Below are 16,970 nucleotides of genomic sequence, written 5' to 3'. Positions count from 1 at the left end.
AATCGGGCTAATCCTGAACTGCATGGCACACGCGGCGCTGACACCTTTGAACAGTCTGAAGAGAAATCTCTCGGTGTCGGTGATCTGAATAACGTCATCTTCATCAGGGCTGCTTTTCTTCTTGAGCTCTTCGTTGTAGTACTTGTTGAGGAAGCTGAAGGCGTCGGACATGCGGATGGTGTTGCTCTGGTGGAGAGCCTCGTTGTACTGGCGCAGGTGCTCTGCACAAACCCGCACTCGTGGGTTGTCCTCTTTGGCAGCTACACAATAATGCAGAGCATTGGTTTTGCAGGACCACACCCACTATCAAAACACGAAAAGCATTTAACGCTCATATGCACACTATTACTACTGTTTCAGAATTGATGGCAGCTACTAGAATTCCATTTGCTGCCATCTACAGTTAGGTACATTTTGTTTTTGTAGAAGGTATTAGCTGCTGTTGCTGCAGTTGTTGACTTTTACATAACCATGCTCTACTGTACAAAAGGCGGAATGGGCAGCTGAGCAGGAAGGTATGAGAAGATGTTGCAATATGTCACAGATTATATAACATTTCTATGCAAAAATATGCTGTTATTTTAGTAAACAGGAAAATTATACTATTATATTGTTTTACTTCTAGAACTTTAAATAACACTGCAAATAAACTGTTACACTACTTTTATAACTGCTAAGAACACTAGGACTAACAAGGATTAAATAAATCTTGTCTTTTCATTCACAATGTTTCAAACCACTGAACCCATTTTCCTGTATGTTTGTATGTAACACTTGCTTTCTTTGTTATTCGGTGAGAACGTGCTGATTGAGTGCACACTTGCTCAACTATAGAACAGAACACTGCTGTAGTTTGTATACACTAAAGTGCAGGCATGGTAATGATTTCAATAAAATATGCAATTAACTGCATACAGTTTTGGCACATATTCCTAAAGTTCAGTGTCCTCATATTGGAAACAGTTCCCCCTGCCTGAGAGACACAGTAATTTAAGCAAGATTTGTAGGATTTGGGGCCATCTACTCCCAAAGCCAAGGTGTGAGGCTTGTTAATCATTTTCACTTCATTGTGCTCACACTTAAGCTGAGTCCAGCTTCCCACATGCATTGGCCTTTCCCAACGCATCATGACTCCGCTGATCCAACAATTCAGATGGGAGACTGTGTCCAGTGTGTGGAGGAGCAGACCGCCTCTGAGCACTGGAGGTCCTATGCCTAGCGCACCACGGGGCAGGGGCCCACTCTGAGCCCTGCCCAGCAGCCCACGCTGGAGCTACTCTTACCATTCTGCTCTTTCTGCACCACCCACTGCTCGTAGTTCTGCGTGCCCGGTTGGCACAGGGGGCTCAGCTCAGCATGCGAGTGAATCTCATCCATGATCCCCTTGATCACATCTCCAAAGGGATCCTTGAAAAATTGGCAGGGAAAAGCGATTCATCGTGACACAGCTATCCTCTGCATGTTTTGATGATATAATCCATATTGGGTGTATTTGGCTGTATCAGGCCACACTTTGTGTAAATGTGGAGATTTCTACATAATAACACAAATTAGCACAATGATGACCCTAAAAGTCAGTTGACAATCTAAAGATATAATTGAGCAGTATGGCATTTCCATATGGCAGTACGGTATAGCAGTGTGTATTTCAGTCCGGGGTAATGCACAGGTGCTCATACCTCCTTTCTCTCTGGTGCACTTGCGATGCATTTGTATGGAGCCATGAGTTCCTCTCTGAGGCTTTTGGTCTTAATAGTGTAAGCATCCAAGTTAGCGCAAATCTGTAAGGCATTAAGGTAATGATTAGCACATTTGCATTCGGACCATTACACTCACTAACAGTTCAGATGCGGTCAGTCATGGCTCTGTTAACACCACATATAGCCAAATTACGGCTGATGATTTACACCCTGAAGACATCGCGTGCTATCAAAAAGCTCAGAGGAGGTGAAATACAATAATTCCTCTGACATTACGAAGGCTGAGTCTCATTGTTTCCCATGGCACTTTAGTTACAACCGCTATGGAAGACACACACACACACACACGAGGGGTTCGGGATGCTTTAGGGTAGCCCTGAACGCAGAGGGGCCACAGCGGAACATTGGAAACAGAGACAGGTGAGGGCTGAGGGGTGGAACGAGAGCAATAAGGAGAGAGGCAATGAGAGAATATACGGAGGGGGAAGCATTGACTGATGACAGGGAGGGCCACAGAGTGTGTGTGTGTGTGTGTGTGTGTGTGTGTGAGTGTGTGTGTGTGTGTGTGAGTATGTGTGAGTGTGTGTGTGTGTGAGTGTGTGTGTGTGTGTGTGTGTGTGAGTGTGTGTGAGTGTGTGTGTGAGTGTGTGTGTGTGTGTGTGTGTGTGTGTGAGTGTGAGTGTGTGAGTGAGTGTGTGTGTGTGTGTGTGTGTGTGTGAGTGTGTGTGTGAGTGTGTGAGTGTGTGTGTGTGTGTGTGAGTGTGTGTGTGTGTGTGTGTGTGTGTGTGTGTGTGTGTGTGTGTGTGTGTGAGTGTGTGTGTGTGTGTGTGTGTGTGTGTGAGTGTGTGTGTGTGTGTGCGTGGGACACCCATTTACTCTGAGGATGTGCTCCTCTGCCTTCTGTTGGTTCTTGGCTCCTCCCACCCCGGGCGAGGCAGTGAGGCCGAGGATCTGTGGGAGGGGCACGGGGGTCTTTTGTTCCTTAAGCAGCCCGATGTTCCTGTGCTTCTGCTTTAGGTAGCGGATCATGATGTGGTTGTAGACTCCGCCCTTCTGTGTGTGGTGACACTCATCAATCACCATCAACGTGAACTCTGCAGGAGAAGGCAGCAGAAGATGATCTACTTCAGCACATGGTATTCTATTTCACACTGCAGCAGTGAGTTTGGTTTTACTCTATTCTAAGTATCTGAATATTGACTTAGCCAGGACTCCCCAAGGCAATCTCAGCATTGCCCCAAAGGCAGCACTAATGTGCTATGCTGTTGTAAACATGCCTTGGCCTGAGCATTGCGAAAACAATGTTTTGCTTGTGGCAGTAAAAGTTATGGACATCACTTGTCCTTATTAAGACCCTCTGCTTTTTTGGAGAATCTGCCACGCAATCTTGACTTTGGAACTTTGCCATGGTACAACAGACCACACAAAAATATTGTTATTGGAATTTTAAGAAACATTATATGAGGCAACAGGTCTCTTTTTTGCTTCTCTTTATTTTACAATATCAGTCTAGTCTATCACCACAGCAGTTTAAACATGCATCAGGATCATAACTCGTTTCTTTAAAAATGGAAGTTGGATTAGACTTAGTTTGGAGGCCTAAATCCAACATTCAGAGACGAGGGAGAACATGGCTACATGAACCGCGGATATATGAACCTTCTGCTACTTTCTTTCCCTGACACTCTGAGTTCACATCTGAGTCCACACCTCTCCCTTTCTCTCCTGCTTCATTCCCACCAGCTGTAAATGTTTCACCTTTAACCTATTTCAATCCTTCCGCGTCTTGATCCTCCGTGTATTTAGGCTGAGGAACCCCCATTTACACTCCCAGTATTTCCGTTAGCACGCCTGCTCCATCTGCAGCCTGTTCCGTCCCCTGAGGGGGCTGTGTTTCAAGCAGTGAGGCTCTCTGTTTTTAGGGCTGTAAACCAGTTGCCGTTTCCTGACTCCCGAAGCCCGAGCGTTTTCTGCAGTGCTGCTTGGACGCCGCTCTGTCTACATGCCCCCGGGGACCACTGAGATCAGCGCCCCTGTCCTTTCTGAAGGCCTTCTGGGCTCTCACATAGATTTCAATGTGAAATTGACAGGGCTCCCCCTATGCGGTTCCACTCAAAGCGCTGCCTAAGGCTTTCGGGGTGAAACTATGAGTTTCATGCCCATGACACTTTGTTTAACAGGAACACGCTGTATAAATCAAACTGGAAAGGTGTCTCAAGTGGCCCTGAGAGACTGGACCTAGAGCAGTAGTGGAACACTGGGTCTGATTCACTGACAAAAACAAATAAATAAAAGAAACTTTCCTGTGAATCTTTTTTTAGCCAACCAATTGCTCACTTGCTGATGACTACAACAGACATTCAGCTCATTCCAAACAGAAAAAAAAAGCCGCGAACTAAACAGCATATGCTACGGAAGGGGAAATTCCACCTTGTGGTGTGCAGAGCCAAAAAGGCGAACGGCAGTGAGAACTGCCAGCAGTGACAGCACAAAAAAAAAGCAGGGGAAGGAAAAATCTGTCAGACGAAGCAGCAGGTCATCTGATTGGACTGAGTCCAAAAACAGCCAGAAGGTGAAGCTGTGGAGGCGAAATCCTGCTTCTGAAATTTGAGGAAAGAGTGACCTACGCGATAACTTGATTCCGTCCTCATCCCCGTTCTTGGCTTTGGCCAAAGAGTTTTCCAGAATCTGTGCAGTGCAGATGATGATATCGTTTTTCTCGATGACTTGTGGAAAAGAGATTTTGAGTTGCGAGTCTCCACTGACTCTCTCCACAGAGTATTGGTGCTTCAGGAACTTGCCAAACTCAGCCTTATAGTGCTGCTCTACCAGAGGAACCTGCATGATAAAAGTTAAAAAAAAAAGCTTCATGTTCACCACAACCTAAATAAAAATCGAACAGGTTTTCATGAGCTTTTTTTTTGAATGAGCTTTTCCCAGTTAACTAAAGGAATAAATCCATCCCCTGCGAGTCAAAACTTCTTTATCCACTGCTCTTTATATTCTGGTTACAAAGTGACTTGACTCTGTTGTCTGTTCATATGCGAGTGAGGTCACTTTGGCACATGACTCCAAGAATAGCTTAGTTAAGGCTTTTGTCTTGTTCAGTGAGTCCCTTTGTCATAATGCATCATCAGACTGGCTACAAAACCAGAAGCCTTCCCTGTTTTGGCAAGCCACAACATCTTCTTGAGACACATCTGAAATGAGGACTATCTAGAACACGTTACCAAATTTCACTACTCCCCAGTTCTCCAGCCTGACACGTTTCAAAAAACAGCTTTGAGGAGAAAAAGCAACCCTCCTTTGTTGCCAAATAAGCTTATGACATAGTTATGCCATGGTTGAGGACCTGTTGTAAACTTAATACGCCCCTTTGCATTTAGCATGTCAAAGGGACAGAACAGCCTCCCTGTTTGGGTGTGTTTTTCTATATGTTAATGGTCTGGTATCGAGCAGCTTCAGGCTGGTCTTCTGTATGTGTTTTTGGCTCACAGTACCTTATTAACTAGGACAACAACTTTCCCTGGCTGTCCCATCCGTCGCCTGCTCTCCAGATGCTGTTTGGTGATGTACACAGCGACGCGGGTTTTACCACTTCCTGTAGGCAGGCAGATAATGATGTTTTTCCCCTCGAGAGCTGGTAGAGCAACCTCCATTTGATAATCATGCAGCACAATCTCACTGTCACTCACTGAGACACACTGAGAAACATGGAGAGAGAGAAAGAGCATGAGGTTAGGTTATAGTTACTGTTTTATGGTCCTTTGTAATCAGTCTATACTTCTTTCAGCCCTGGTAGGGCTGTATCATATAGACAACATATTTCAATTATAATATGAACTTGACCTAAATTACTGGTGTTTGTTAGAGCTTATTTAAATTCCATTATTCATTAAAACAGCTACAGAACACTCATCTAGGATGTCTGGATTTAGTCAGAATGCTCCCAGCACTCAATAAACAAACTGATATTAATAGCGGGATTATTTGTACATTGAAGCATATCTATGATTTCAGTATTGCAAAGGCCAATACCGTATTAACGATTAACCGATCACTGTGCTGGCCTAGCCACCAGCGTGGATGAGATATTATCTGTCATAATCCAGTTTGTCTGCTGTTATAGTGAGGATGGGCTTGTCATAGCTGAAATACTTGGATTAATACTGTTGTGTACATAGTGACCTCCTGAGGTTTCATGATCGGAGCAGTCTGGGTATGGGGATTTAACTGTATCTCCTTTTCTGTTCGAGAGAAGACTCTCATACTAGCCTTCGTGCAAGAGGAAACAGGCAGCAGCCGTAACGCTCTTCTTTCTTTTTAAAAAAAACAAACCCAAAAAACCCACCTCTATGTCCCCAGTGGTTTATTAGAGAGGAAATACCAGGAGCTCTAAGAACATTTAGCTGGAGTTCTTCTCACAAAAGCTCCAGTGCCTGCTCTCACTTGAATGCCGAGAGCAGAAACTCGGCATAATGCAAACGAACACTTCTGGCTCAGTCAGGCTGGATTCAGGTTAGTTATCCGTGCAGGCTCACCACAAAGCGAAGGCTGGGGTCTTGGCAAAGTCTGTGTCAGGCACACTGCCCGGCCAGTACCCTCGCAAGCTTTCATATGTGTGTGTGTGTGTGTGTGTGTGTGTCTGAGAGAGAGAGATTGTATCTAAACTTGCAAACTGCCATTGGTGAACCTCTAGTAACGAGTATCTGCAGCCACTTCTCATTGAAGGCTACCTCACAGCATTACGAATAGCATCAGAGAGACCATGGTAACACTTTATGTGGTGATGATTCATCTGATTACAAAGCGAGTTTTCATTTCATTTAAAATGCTGACAGATTTGTAGTTGTGTCTCCAGGGGAGTTGATCAGACAAGCAAATAAGATGGACTGCTTAAGATCAAAGATGCGTGTGTGCCCGCACATGACAAGCTAAGAGACAGAAGACTCTACTCATGCATGTTCTCTCCCTTACTAGTCTGAAGACATTACATTTTTTTTCCTTGTGGCAGACAAAAGGCTAGCGTGGTGCCAGTGGCCCCATCTGGCGGTGAATGTCAATATAACTGCAGACAATGTATGATCTAAGTACTTGGAAAACATAATGCCACAGATCTTTCAAAATTATATACTGCAATAGGCCACATTTTCCCAGTGAGCAGTACAATTAGATATATTAAATAATAATGTGATTTAAAGTAATATTGTATCTATCTAAAAGGCAGAAGTTTTTATCGGATTTGTATCGCATTTGTATCGGCTTTGTCTCTGCTTGCATGAACATGGGGACAAACCCACCTCTTCTCATTCATGCTTGTCACAGTTAAATGACAGATACATCAGACAAACTGGGGAAGAGATACACGAGACAAGTGAGGAAGCATGGATCACCTCCCAGTGGAGTTACACTCACTGCTTCCAGTCTGAAGAGCATGTGTTACTAATCGAGCCAGATTCTCTTGAACCAAGAGTGGTTTTTCACAAAACACAGGAAACATTTTCTTGGTGCAGATTATGGTTGGGATCACTTGTGGAATGCCGATTCACTTTTTCATGTACAATCCTCCTTCATCACATTCCAGTCCATACTACATCAGGAGTTCCCACATAGACTAGCATTCAGTCTTTTGAAGAAGCCTTAAACATTCCACCGCAAGCGTTGATACAAAATTTTAATAGTCTGTTGAAGTCTATTAAGTCTGCTGAACAAGTTCCAGGGCTGTTTATTGATCATTGATAATATGTCTCCATTTTTATGCTGCTCCACTGTCAGACTACAGTGAAGCACTCAGTGGAAAGCTGGTTTTGGTCTGTTTATAATTTGTGGATTTCACATTCCTGTAGTGATCCTGCATCAGAGATGAAACTGAATACTCGCAATTGGTGAATGTTAACCCTTCTGTTTTTGCATATTTTTTAAAATTCACTTTAAAGGTTCTTACTTATAGCATGATACCCATATGTTTCATATCAAAATGTTCAGACCAATCTCTCTTCCTAATGAGGTACCATTTGATCTAGAGCACTGTATAAAGAAATAATATGGCCATAAACCTGAAAATATGAGGTCCAATTTTAGAACTGTATCATATTTCATGTGAAAACATACCTTTACTCATGTGAACCAACTGTTTTTGTGTTTGAAATTTACCAAAGTGTAAAAAAAACTTTAAAGTAAAATAATGGATGGTCAGTTTTGTCAAACAAATGTCATGACAAGTGTATCAGAAATCGATTTCATGAATTTTAGACAGAAGCAGCATTTAGCTTGCTAACTTGCTAATCCACTATTGTAGCGATATTGAACATTCATTTAGCCATCGATCTTTTAGTTTTGTATTCTTCTTCATCAAAGGAATCAAACCCCTCAGGCTCTAAAGCTCCATTGCCTGCATTACTACTCTCCAAAACAGCAGCTGTGCACTTGTTGCACTATATTGTAACGAGCACTTATGGAATTGCAGCAGAAAATAAGATTTACTAGTTTCATTTGACTTTGAAAACCACTGCATCTTCCCCAAGTAATGCTTCTGAAGGTGTCTAGTGGGTTGCCCATCTGCATATTTCTGCTCAGTGCCATATTAATGAAACTGAAAAACAAATAACCAAAACTAAACAAAAAACAAAACAAAACGGAGTACAAGAAAAAATAAAACAATAACTGTTCAGAAACTGATTTTTGCAGTACCCTAATTATAACCAAATGTCTACACTTAAAGCGTGGAATTCCTTATTTTACAATTTCCCGACTTGTCATGTCAGAAAACAATGCTGCAGAACATCTGCGACGCTTGGCTCTTGAATTTAAATAATTCCGTTTCCATGGTCACTGTCTTTTTGCCTCTAGTCTTCTGCATTCATCTTGTATTTTTTATTATACTTTTCCTGTTTCTTTACTCTGTCATTCTGACTATCCTCTGGCCAGGATGTGATCACTTCAAGATGTGCTCATACACGCAGAGTCCTACGGCACTGCAGTGATAAGCAGCCTAGGGGAAGATACCACGCTTTATGGCTCACAGGCCTGTGGAAGTCCAACCACTCGCAGGCTTATGAAACAGGCATGGAGTTCAGGGTGAGGTCTTGTGTTCATAACTCTTGAGAGACATCTGTTTATATAACTACTCACTATGCAAACCTTTCCAAACTCTTCCATTACACTTTGTTTGCAACTTACTTAGTTCATAACAGCTATTGTAAAACATTTTTTGTTAATTCCTGAAACACAAACATGCAAAGCAGTTCCCACATGGGTGTGTTTGAAAGCCGCTGGAATGACTAAAAACAAATACTACTACAAGTGCTTTGATCCACAAACATGCTTCCCTAAAAACTGTAAACATGAGTAATATTTGGTTCTTGCAGATATAAAATGCAATGTACTGGGACGCAATGGGCTTAAATACCATCTCCCCCTAGACACTGAAACAAAATATGCATAAACAGTTTAAGGTATTTAACTCTGAATCAGTTCTATATAGTTATCAGACAATTGATGAAAGTATTTAAAGTATCAAGCTCTACTACTTCCCTCAGAGTCTTCTATAGTTTCACTTTTATCGCAGTATTATGTTTATTAGCTTGCTCAGATATTCCAAATACATTGGGTTTGTTGGCAGTGCGTAGCAGCAGGGCAGCTTGTCAGGCCTCCATTATGGTAGAAATGAAATGGTGCAATACCTGATGGACCCGGGCTGTCTGCTGTTTGCTCTGTCTCCATTTCTTCGTTGCTCTCTTTGTACAGGTCCAAATCTATGGCAGGATAAAATGATGATGTGCTTTCTAGGGACATTTTATGCTTACAGCAGAGTCCTAAAGAGATTCACTGTCAAAGGCCCTGAATTATAGTTTTCTTATTAAAAATGTACTTTGTGTTACGTATGATAAATTGTCAACAGTTAGCTGAAAAAGAAAAAAGTCAATTAACAGACTGAAAAACAACTTCACTTCTGATAACTATATATATAGAGAATATATATATAACTATATAGAATTGATTCATATGTTTATACTATTCCTAAGATACATCATATCATGAGTCTACAATGGTTAGGAACCTTTATTCTGCAAGAGATCTAGAGTAACGAAGGCCTCGCTGAGGCTTTCTTACCTTTGGCCAGATCGCCCGCAGATACATCAGTAGATGAAAGAAAGTCACTGGTGTCCATGCTGCTGTCCAGGCTCTGGACCTCAAGGCTGGGGGCAGACGAGGGAGACGTCTGAGAGGAGTGGAGGTCGAAAGCGCGGGGAGGGGAGTGAGAGCGGGCAGAAAAGTCCTCTGTGCCTCCCGGAGCGACTGCTTTCGTCTCATCCTGCAAAGCTTGGGGCTCGTCACTTTCACCTGACGCTGTTTCTGCAGTAGGCGGTAAATAAAAGCATCAGCGTGGGGTCTGACTGCAACAAGCAAGGACGACAGCAATGGCAGAACCAGAAACAAGTCTTTATGTTTCAAGCGTGAAGCTGTTCACATGGAACCACAATTAGCCACAATTGTCTCTGTGAACGGGTTTTTGGGCACACTGACTTGACAGCTTTGGTTTGATTCAAATGAGCACTGGCGTGATTGCAATGTTATTGCAGTTTATTAGACTCTGGGTTTGTTTTCTTTTTCTTTTTAGGTTACAGTGCTCAGCCATGACTGATTATGTGACCTGGATCGCAAGTACTGTGTCTCTAAAGGGTCACAGTCTGCACGTCATCAGTGTAAATGTTGAGTCTCATTTTATTTTTATTCAAATCATCTGATACTACTCATTAACTACTGTACATTATAAAGTGTTGTTGTCATAACTGTCAAATTAGACTGGGAAAGGACTGGACTATGAGTGCTCTACAATAAACCATCTTTACCCTCTTGACTTGGGCAAGGAAAAAGATTTCCTAGAAGAGCAAGTAAAAACGCTGCCAATCGAACCCTGGTGTGCACCTAATAAGTGGACCCGGACACCCTGAGCAGGCAGGCCTTGGGCTGCTTCCAAATGAACAGTGGCCCGGTTTGTTTGAAGTATGAACACTGTAGGGACACAGAGACAGTAGGGACAGTGTTTTTATGAAGCTTCTGTCAGGAATACCAACCACCACGCTGAATAAGTACAAGTAGGCACAAGTACATAAGCACTGCTCAGAAGAGGACTGGTGACAACACCAAAGCACCACTGACCGACAGACAGAGCTGTCCACCAGGATTCCCAGACCAGACAGGCCAACGAATGATGCCTGGATCAACTGCAAGAAAGAATGGCAGGAAAAGCATCCATGGAATGTAATAGCTGAGTGTCAGCTGCTGGGCCTTCTTCACTTGTTTTTTTTGTGTGTATATTCTCATATTGTTAATTGTCATCATTGTTAATTTTTCATATGTCTAAGGTGGGTGTTCACAACTGAGTGGTGCTGGAGTTGCGGTGGCCAAGTTGTTGCTGTGTTTGGGGATTCTTTTGCATGTCTTTTTTTTTTGCAGTTGGATTTCCTTTCGGGTTATTTTGGTTTGTAGGCTTATGGCTGTCTATGCGCTTATAGAACATGCCTGGCTGATACTAGCGTTATTTGTTTGTGGTATTTTTTTTCTTTCATTCTGCGTCAATTTGGTTTGTTTTGTTTTGTGCGCTTGTGTTTGTGGTTTAGAGGCTACCCTGTGCTGGAACTCGAAGATTGGCTGCAGTTAATGACTTGGACATCACACGTTATGTCAGACACTGCACTAGGCCAATTGAAGCAGAAATGTATCACACCACAGAAGACCCAAGATGCACTTTGTGCAAAAGAGCTTCTCAGGCAGTGCAGCACCTATTAGCAGAATGCAAGATGTTGGAAGGGAAAGCAAACACTACGAGACAGAGGAACATTCAAAGGATATGAGCTGGAAACCCCCAAGTCCAAATGGGAGGAACCACAGAAAGGGGTGGAAAACAACAAGATAAACAAAGAGTGGCAAACCAACCAGGCATTGTGACAGAAAAGATGCAGAAAACAGTGGTAACAGCGGTAATAGATGCGGCAATCCCACATGATGAAAATACCCAAAGGAAGGAATATGACAAGTTACAAAAATAACAGGGACTCAAAGGAGAAATAGAGAGAATGTGGAAGGTTAGAACCAAGGTTGTGCCAATTGTCATGCTCAGTCCTTTCCATGTTCCGTGTTTGTTCCGTTCCATAGTTTCATTTTGTCCTCACATCGATTGCGTCCACCTGTTCCTCGTTTCGAGTTCATGTATTTAAACCCTGTTGTGTGCCTTGGTCGTGGCTGTGCATTGTTTTGTTGTTTCATGGTTTCATTGTTTGAATTAATGTTTGACTTTGTTGGAATGAATGAATTTGTGAATGTGTTTCATTTTGTATGTTTTTTTGTACTCCGTGCCTTTGTGTTTCCCTTGCCTTAGTTATAGCCTGCTTTCCTGTGTGCCTTTGTGTGTTTGTTTTGTTTAATCATGTTTCCACGTACTCTCTGTGTTGGCTCTATGACCCTGGACCATATAAACGACTCTGATTTTGGATTTGCCCATAATAAATCTCGCTCCTCTCAGCACACGCGTTCGCCTCCTTACTGCTCAATGCTACAGAATGAACAGCTCAACAAGGACGCAGCGAGAGAGCGAGACTCTGGGAGGTGGTTTCGCTGAGATGAAACTCCGGCTGTTTCTACGCAGTCCGAGTTTGTTACGTCTCAGCGCCACCAAACCAGAGACAGCAAATCTCCTGGCGCTGCGGGTACACGGGCATCTCGTCGTTCCTGGAAAAAGCAGGATCCCATTTATTTTGACGTCGATGAGATCCCAGGTAAGCGCCAAGAGTCTACCCGTCTTGATCAACGCTGCAGGGGGGAGCGGCCTGCAGCGCAAGACCTGAGTAGGCGGAGTGAATGCGCAGAATGCGGAGTGAATGCGCCCGTTTCTGGGCACTCGGTTGGTGCTCAAGCGCAAATGTAAGCTCCACATAGCCCATGTGCGCTCATGGAGCCGCCAAGAGGGTTCTGTGTCTGTGTGTTCCTCCAGGGTCACCCCACCAGTGTCTGTGGCTATCCCGCAGGACAGTATGGTCCTGTTCCTGGCGTGAGATACGCAGCCCGTCCTGATCCTATTCCTGGCGTGAGAGACGCCGCCCGTCCTGATCCTGTGGCTAAGCCTCTGGACCCATCAGTGACCGCCTCAGTCGCACCCTCAGAATCCTGGAACCAGCTATGGGCTGAAGTGGCTGCATTGCTGGACTTCCAGCCAGTCCCTCCTTCCGGCATGGAAGACGCCGCCGGTCCTGATCCTGGTCCTGTTCCTGGCGTGGGAGACGCCGCCCGTTCTGATCCTGATCCTGTTCCCAAAGTGGGAGATGCCACCCGTCTTGATCCTGAGCCTGTTCTTGGTGTGAGAGACGCCGTCCGTCTTGAATCTGTTCTGGTACCCGGCATAGTGGATGCCGCCAGTTCCGTTCCTGTTCTCGGCATAGTGGCCTCCTTACCGCTCAACGCTACCCCAATATTGACAGGAGCACGTGGGGATGTGAACCCTGAACTGGAGGAATGCCTCCAGTTGGCTCCAAAGATACTACGCCATGACTCTAGGAGACAGCCCAAGTGTGAAATATGACTACAGGCAGAGTATGTGTGTATATTATTTATTTGTGTGTATACATTGTATGTGTGTGTATATATACCCTTGGCTGTGCTGGGCATGAGTCTCACCGTGACCCTTCAAAGGTTCTCCTTGGAGCTCACGTGCCAGCATGCCGTGGCCTGTTTCTTTCAGAGCCTCCAGGAATTCAGAGTACCAACCAAGCTCTTTCTTCACTAGCCGAGAGAGCAGCAGGCGTGCCCCTGCCTTGTTCCCCTGCTGATCATTCACAGCAAAAATCTACACAGAAAAGAGCGAGACAGAGTGCAAGTGATGGACACACAGAGAGAAACAATCATTTAGTTTATTACCCATTTATGTAAGGCTACTTGTAACCACTAGTATTGTCAATATCTTATTAGGGCTTGTTTATGCGTGTTTTCGACTCCAGCCAAGCCCTGCTTCCCTGACAAACGTCAATGTTTTCTTGACTGAGTACCTCTAATGCAGAACATTAAGGGCTCAATAAACTGATGATCAGGCTCAGGTGCACTACACAAAAACAAAAACAAAACAAAAAACACTTGTAACTGCTGAAAAGCCCCGAGCAAGAAAACTGCCGTATTTCAGCTGTCTAAGATCAGGGAGCTATGCACACCTGCTCTATGATGTTCTAAGAATTACAATCACTCCCAAGATCTACCACAAGAAAGTTGTTCTGATCCTAATGTAACACACCTGATCCAGTTAATCAAGACTCTTAATCAACGTCCGAGTATTACGCTGCGTCTGGAATGGTCTACTTTACTCATTCACTAATTATCACATGGACAGTTATATATAAAACACTACACAGGGCTCCCATAAGAGAGACAACAGAATTCAGACACTAGCTTGCGCCAGAGAGCCTCCCCTAAGGGGAGACAGCTAACTTCAGTCTAACACGGTGACAGCAGGGAGACCAGATTCTCAACTGACTGAATGGAAGTAAATGGAAGAAATGCGGAAGTATCCTTCACAAACTCCAGTTCTGTCATCATAGATCATCGGATAATAAACTCTTGTCACTCATCTTCAACATGTTCTGTATAAAATGCCCATTGTGTCTAGTGCCATGATGTATCTATTCTGAAAAAAACAAAGATTTTGTAAGATAAGTACCATGTAGGGAATGTTGTGGCAGTTAAGTATCTTTTATGGCACAGTCTTGGAATACTACATTATACCGTATATTAACTAGCTAGCAATGTGGTCAGAGAGTGGCTTTCTTTACACAAGATAGTTTGATACATATCTAACTAGCTAACAGTTTTTTTAAATTTGATTTAGCTAGCTAGGAGAGCGTGCATGCTATACTATAGATTTTCTAATATAAGGCTGTGTTCAAAATGGCCTACTACACACTACTTATGTACTGATTGGCCCAAAATCAAGATACCATTTGCAGTATGAGATCAGAATGAATTTTTCCATTACGTGAAAGATACACTTGAAGATGTACTACTCTGGCCAAATATTCCAGTATATGACCAGTGCTATCTTCATGGTGTACTGCATCCCGTTATAGAACGGTGGTGGAAAATGTTTCATAAGTGGGCAGAACCTTCATACATTCGTGTGACACCATAGTATGGTTTGCATTTGTCACATACTGGATACTATGCTGAAGGGGACCAGTATGCAGTATACAGTATATAGACAGTATATATGGAGTGCAGTAAGCAGTATACAGGATGTAGTAAGCTATTTCAAACATCTTAACGATATGTATGAAATCGCACTCAACCTACTGCTTAGTGTTCTATTTAGCGCCATTTTGTAGTGCTGTTCGAATTCTCAGTGGACAATTCAGAATCCATATAAAGTTCACTATATCGTTACCCATAGTGAGACCATAAATATAATGAACAACTGATGCACACTGCTTACGGGAAAAGGTACCACAATGCAGTGATTTCCTACAGCAGATGTCAGTGCTGTGTTGAGTAGGACTCCCAGTATAACAGACATACTGGTGGGCCACTACTATTTTAGGTGTGAGCACATAATTAATGGTCACAGAATGTTAATGTGAGACAGAATAAACAAGCTTCTGCTCAAGAAATAATCATTACAATGTTTTTTACTCATTAGTTTTTGTTGATAAATGGGAACACGGGTAAACATACAGAGCTAGGTATTATTAAAGTCACAAAATAACACATTTGAAGCTGTAAAACACAATAAACTGTCTTACTTAAGTGTTTCATTGTAGTCTACGTATTGTTGATATTTATGTAGTTTACCGAAAAGGTTACAATGATATTTCTAGTGTTGTCCTAATTGTGTCTGTCGTCTCCCTAACGGGTCTCATATGTAATGCCTCATATAACTGTTTATGTGGGGATTAGTAAATGAGTAGATAAGTATGGTATTTCAGATACAGCCTTGGGCTCTGCTCGAAATAGCCGACTACATACTACCGGCGTACTGACTGGACCCCAAAACAGTATGCCGACAGGGAGTGTGCAACTAAAAATTTCCCAGTACACACCAAAACAGTATGCCGACAGGCAGTGTGCAACTAAAAATTTCCCAGTACACACACACACACACACACACACACACACACACACACACACACACACACACACACACACACACACACACACAGATGACGTAATATTTCCAGAGCTTCGTCATGCAATGGTGGTGGAAACGCTTCCACAAATGGCGGAACCTTTATACATTCACATGACAGTAAGGTTTGCGTTTCTCGCATAAAGGATACTATACTGCACTGCTACGGTGACCAGTACTCAGTATACAGTATATTGTGAGTGCAGTATGAGGTATACAGTGTGTAGTAGGCTACTTCAGACACACATTTAGTGACAAGTTTTGGAAACTCAAGGACCGGTGGTGGAAATGCACCAGAGTACAAGCACTATAAGCTGTTTAAGTTAGCAGCAAGGCCTACTTACATTTTCGCGATCCTCGTCGGTTAAAAGACTCCGCTGATAACAGCTATTGCAAACATCTCGCGTTTTCATGTCGACTAGACTGAGTTTCAGGAGGTCTATCAGTTTAATGCAGTTGTCATTTTCAAACTCCTTCGATGGGCTGGGAGGATTGTTCTCCATGTAATTTGCTGCATGTCTGCACCCAGCGGTTTCAAGCGCAGTTATGAGTTCCCTAAACCAACCCTCTGAATGTTCTTTAGTTATAACTTCATGAAGAAGTAGGTCGGCCGCGCTTATGTCGCCCTCAGTCCGAGTTTTCGCTCTTATCAGCTCCTTTTGATCATCGCTCAGGAACTGAAGCATGTCCAGAACAGGGCCGACGTTAATAAGGCGCCGCAGTCTGTTTCGGAAACAGTTAATAGTGTTCCTCTCCTGATCATCGTTCATTGTGCAGAATGATATTAGCAAAAGGCCGTGGGTTTCGTGTGCCTGTGAACGAGCAGCTCCCTGAAAAATGACAACAAACAACGATTCTCGGTCGAGGTTTAGTTCACTTTCGGTTTCGTTTCTCCGATGAGGGTTTTTTGTATGTCATTTAATCATTGTTATACATGACTTATAAGGTTTTAATAGTTACTTTCCGGAGCAAAACCTTATAAGGTTTGAATACTTTAATACTTACTTTCCGGAGCAACAAGCTTCAGGCCAGGTAATGGCCTTCGATGTCTTTATAAAATAATTTAACACAACAGCACAAGTATTTAGGCTATTTATAACAATTAACAA

General features: G+C 43.2%; 1 protein-coding gene across 6 annotated transcripts in view; it reads right to left on the bottom strand.

The window, feature by feature from the left end:
• The window catches only part of ifih1 (interferon induced with helicase C domain 1), a 22,068-nt gene extending 5,098 nt beyond the window's left edge, over window positions 1–16,970 (bottom strand). Inside the window, exons 1-11 of one of the 6 annotated variants that reach the window (XM_027010217.3) lie at window positions 16,867–16,965; window positions 16,206–16,691; window positions 13,374–13,542; window positions 9,813–10,055; window positions 9,383–9,454; window positions 5,201–5,394; window positions 4,328–4,538; window positions 2,577–2,794; window positions 1,680–1,781; window positions 1,284–1,407; window positions 45–260 (exon numbers count right to left, since the gene is read on the bottom strand). In XM_027010217.3, the coding sequence (XP_026866018.2) occupies window positions 45–260; window positions 1,284–1,407; window positions 1,680–1,781; window positions 2,577–2,794; window positions 4,328–4,538; window positions 5,201–5,394; window positions 9,383–9,454; window positions 9,813–10,055; window positions 13,374–13,542; window positions 16,206–16,631 (1,975 nt within the window). In that variant the 5' untranslated portion in view covers window positions 16,632–16,691; window positions 16,867–16,965. Of the gene's footprint in view, window positions 1–44; window positions 261–1,283; window positions 1,408–1,679; window positions 1,782–2,576; window positions 2,795–4,327; window positions 4,539–5,200; window positions 5,395–9,382; window positions 9,455–9,812; window positions 10,056–13,345; window positions 13,543–16,205; window positions 16,766–16,866 lie in introns of those variants that run through there. The other 5 variants (XR_003410644.3, XM_081713579.1, XM_081713578.1 and 2 more) reach the window with 5 other exon arrangements.

This window comes from Electrophorus electricus, chromosome 4 (assembly GCF_041902795.1).
Source record: "Electrophorus electricus isolate QZ-2024a chromosome 4, ASM4190279v1, whole genome shotgun sequence".
Classification (NCBI taxonomy): domain Eukaryota; kingdom Metazoa; phylum Chordata; class Actinopteri; order Gymnotiformes; family Gymnotidae; genus Electrophorus; species Electrophorus electricus.
The sequence above is the reverse complement of the archived record's forward strand: the minus strand, read 5'-3'. Positions and strand labels throughout refer to the sequence as shown.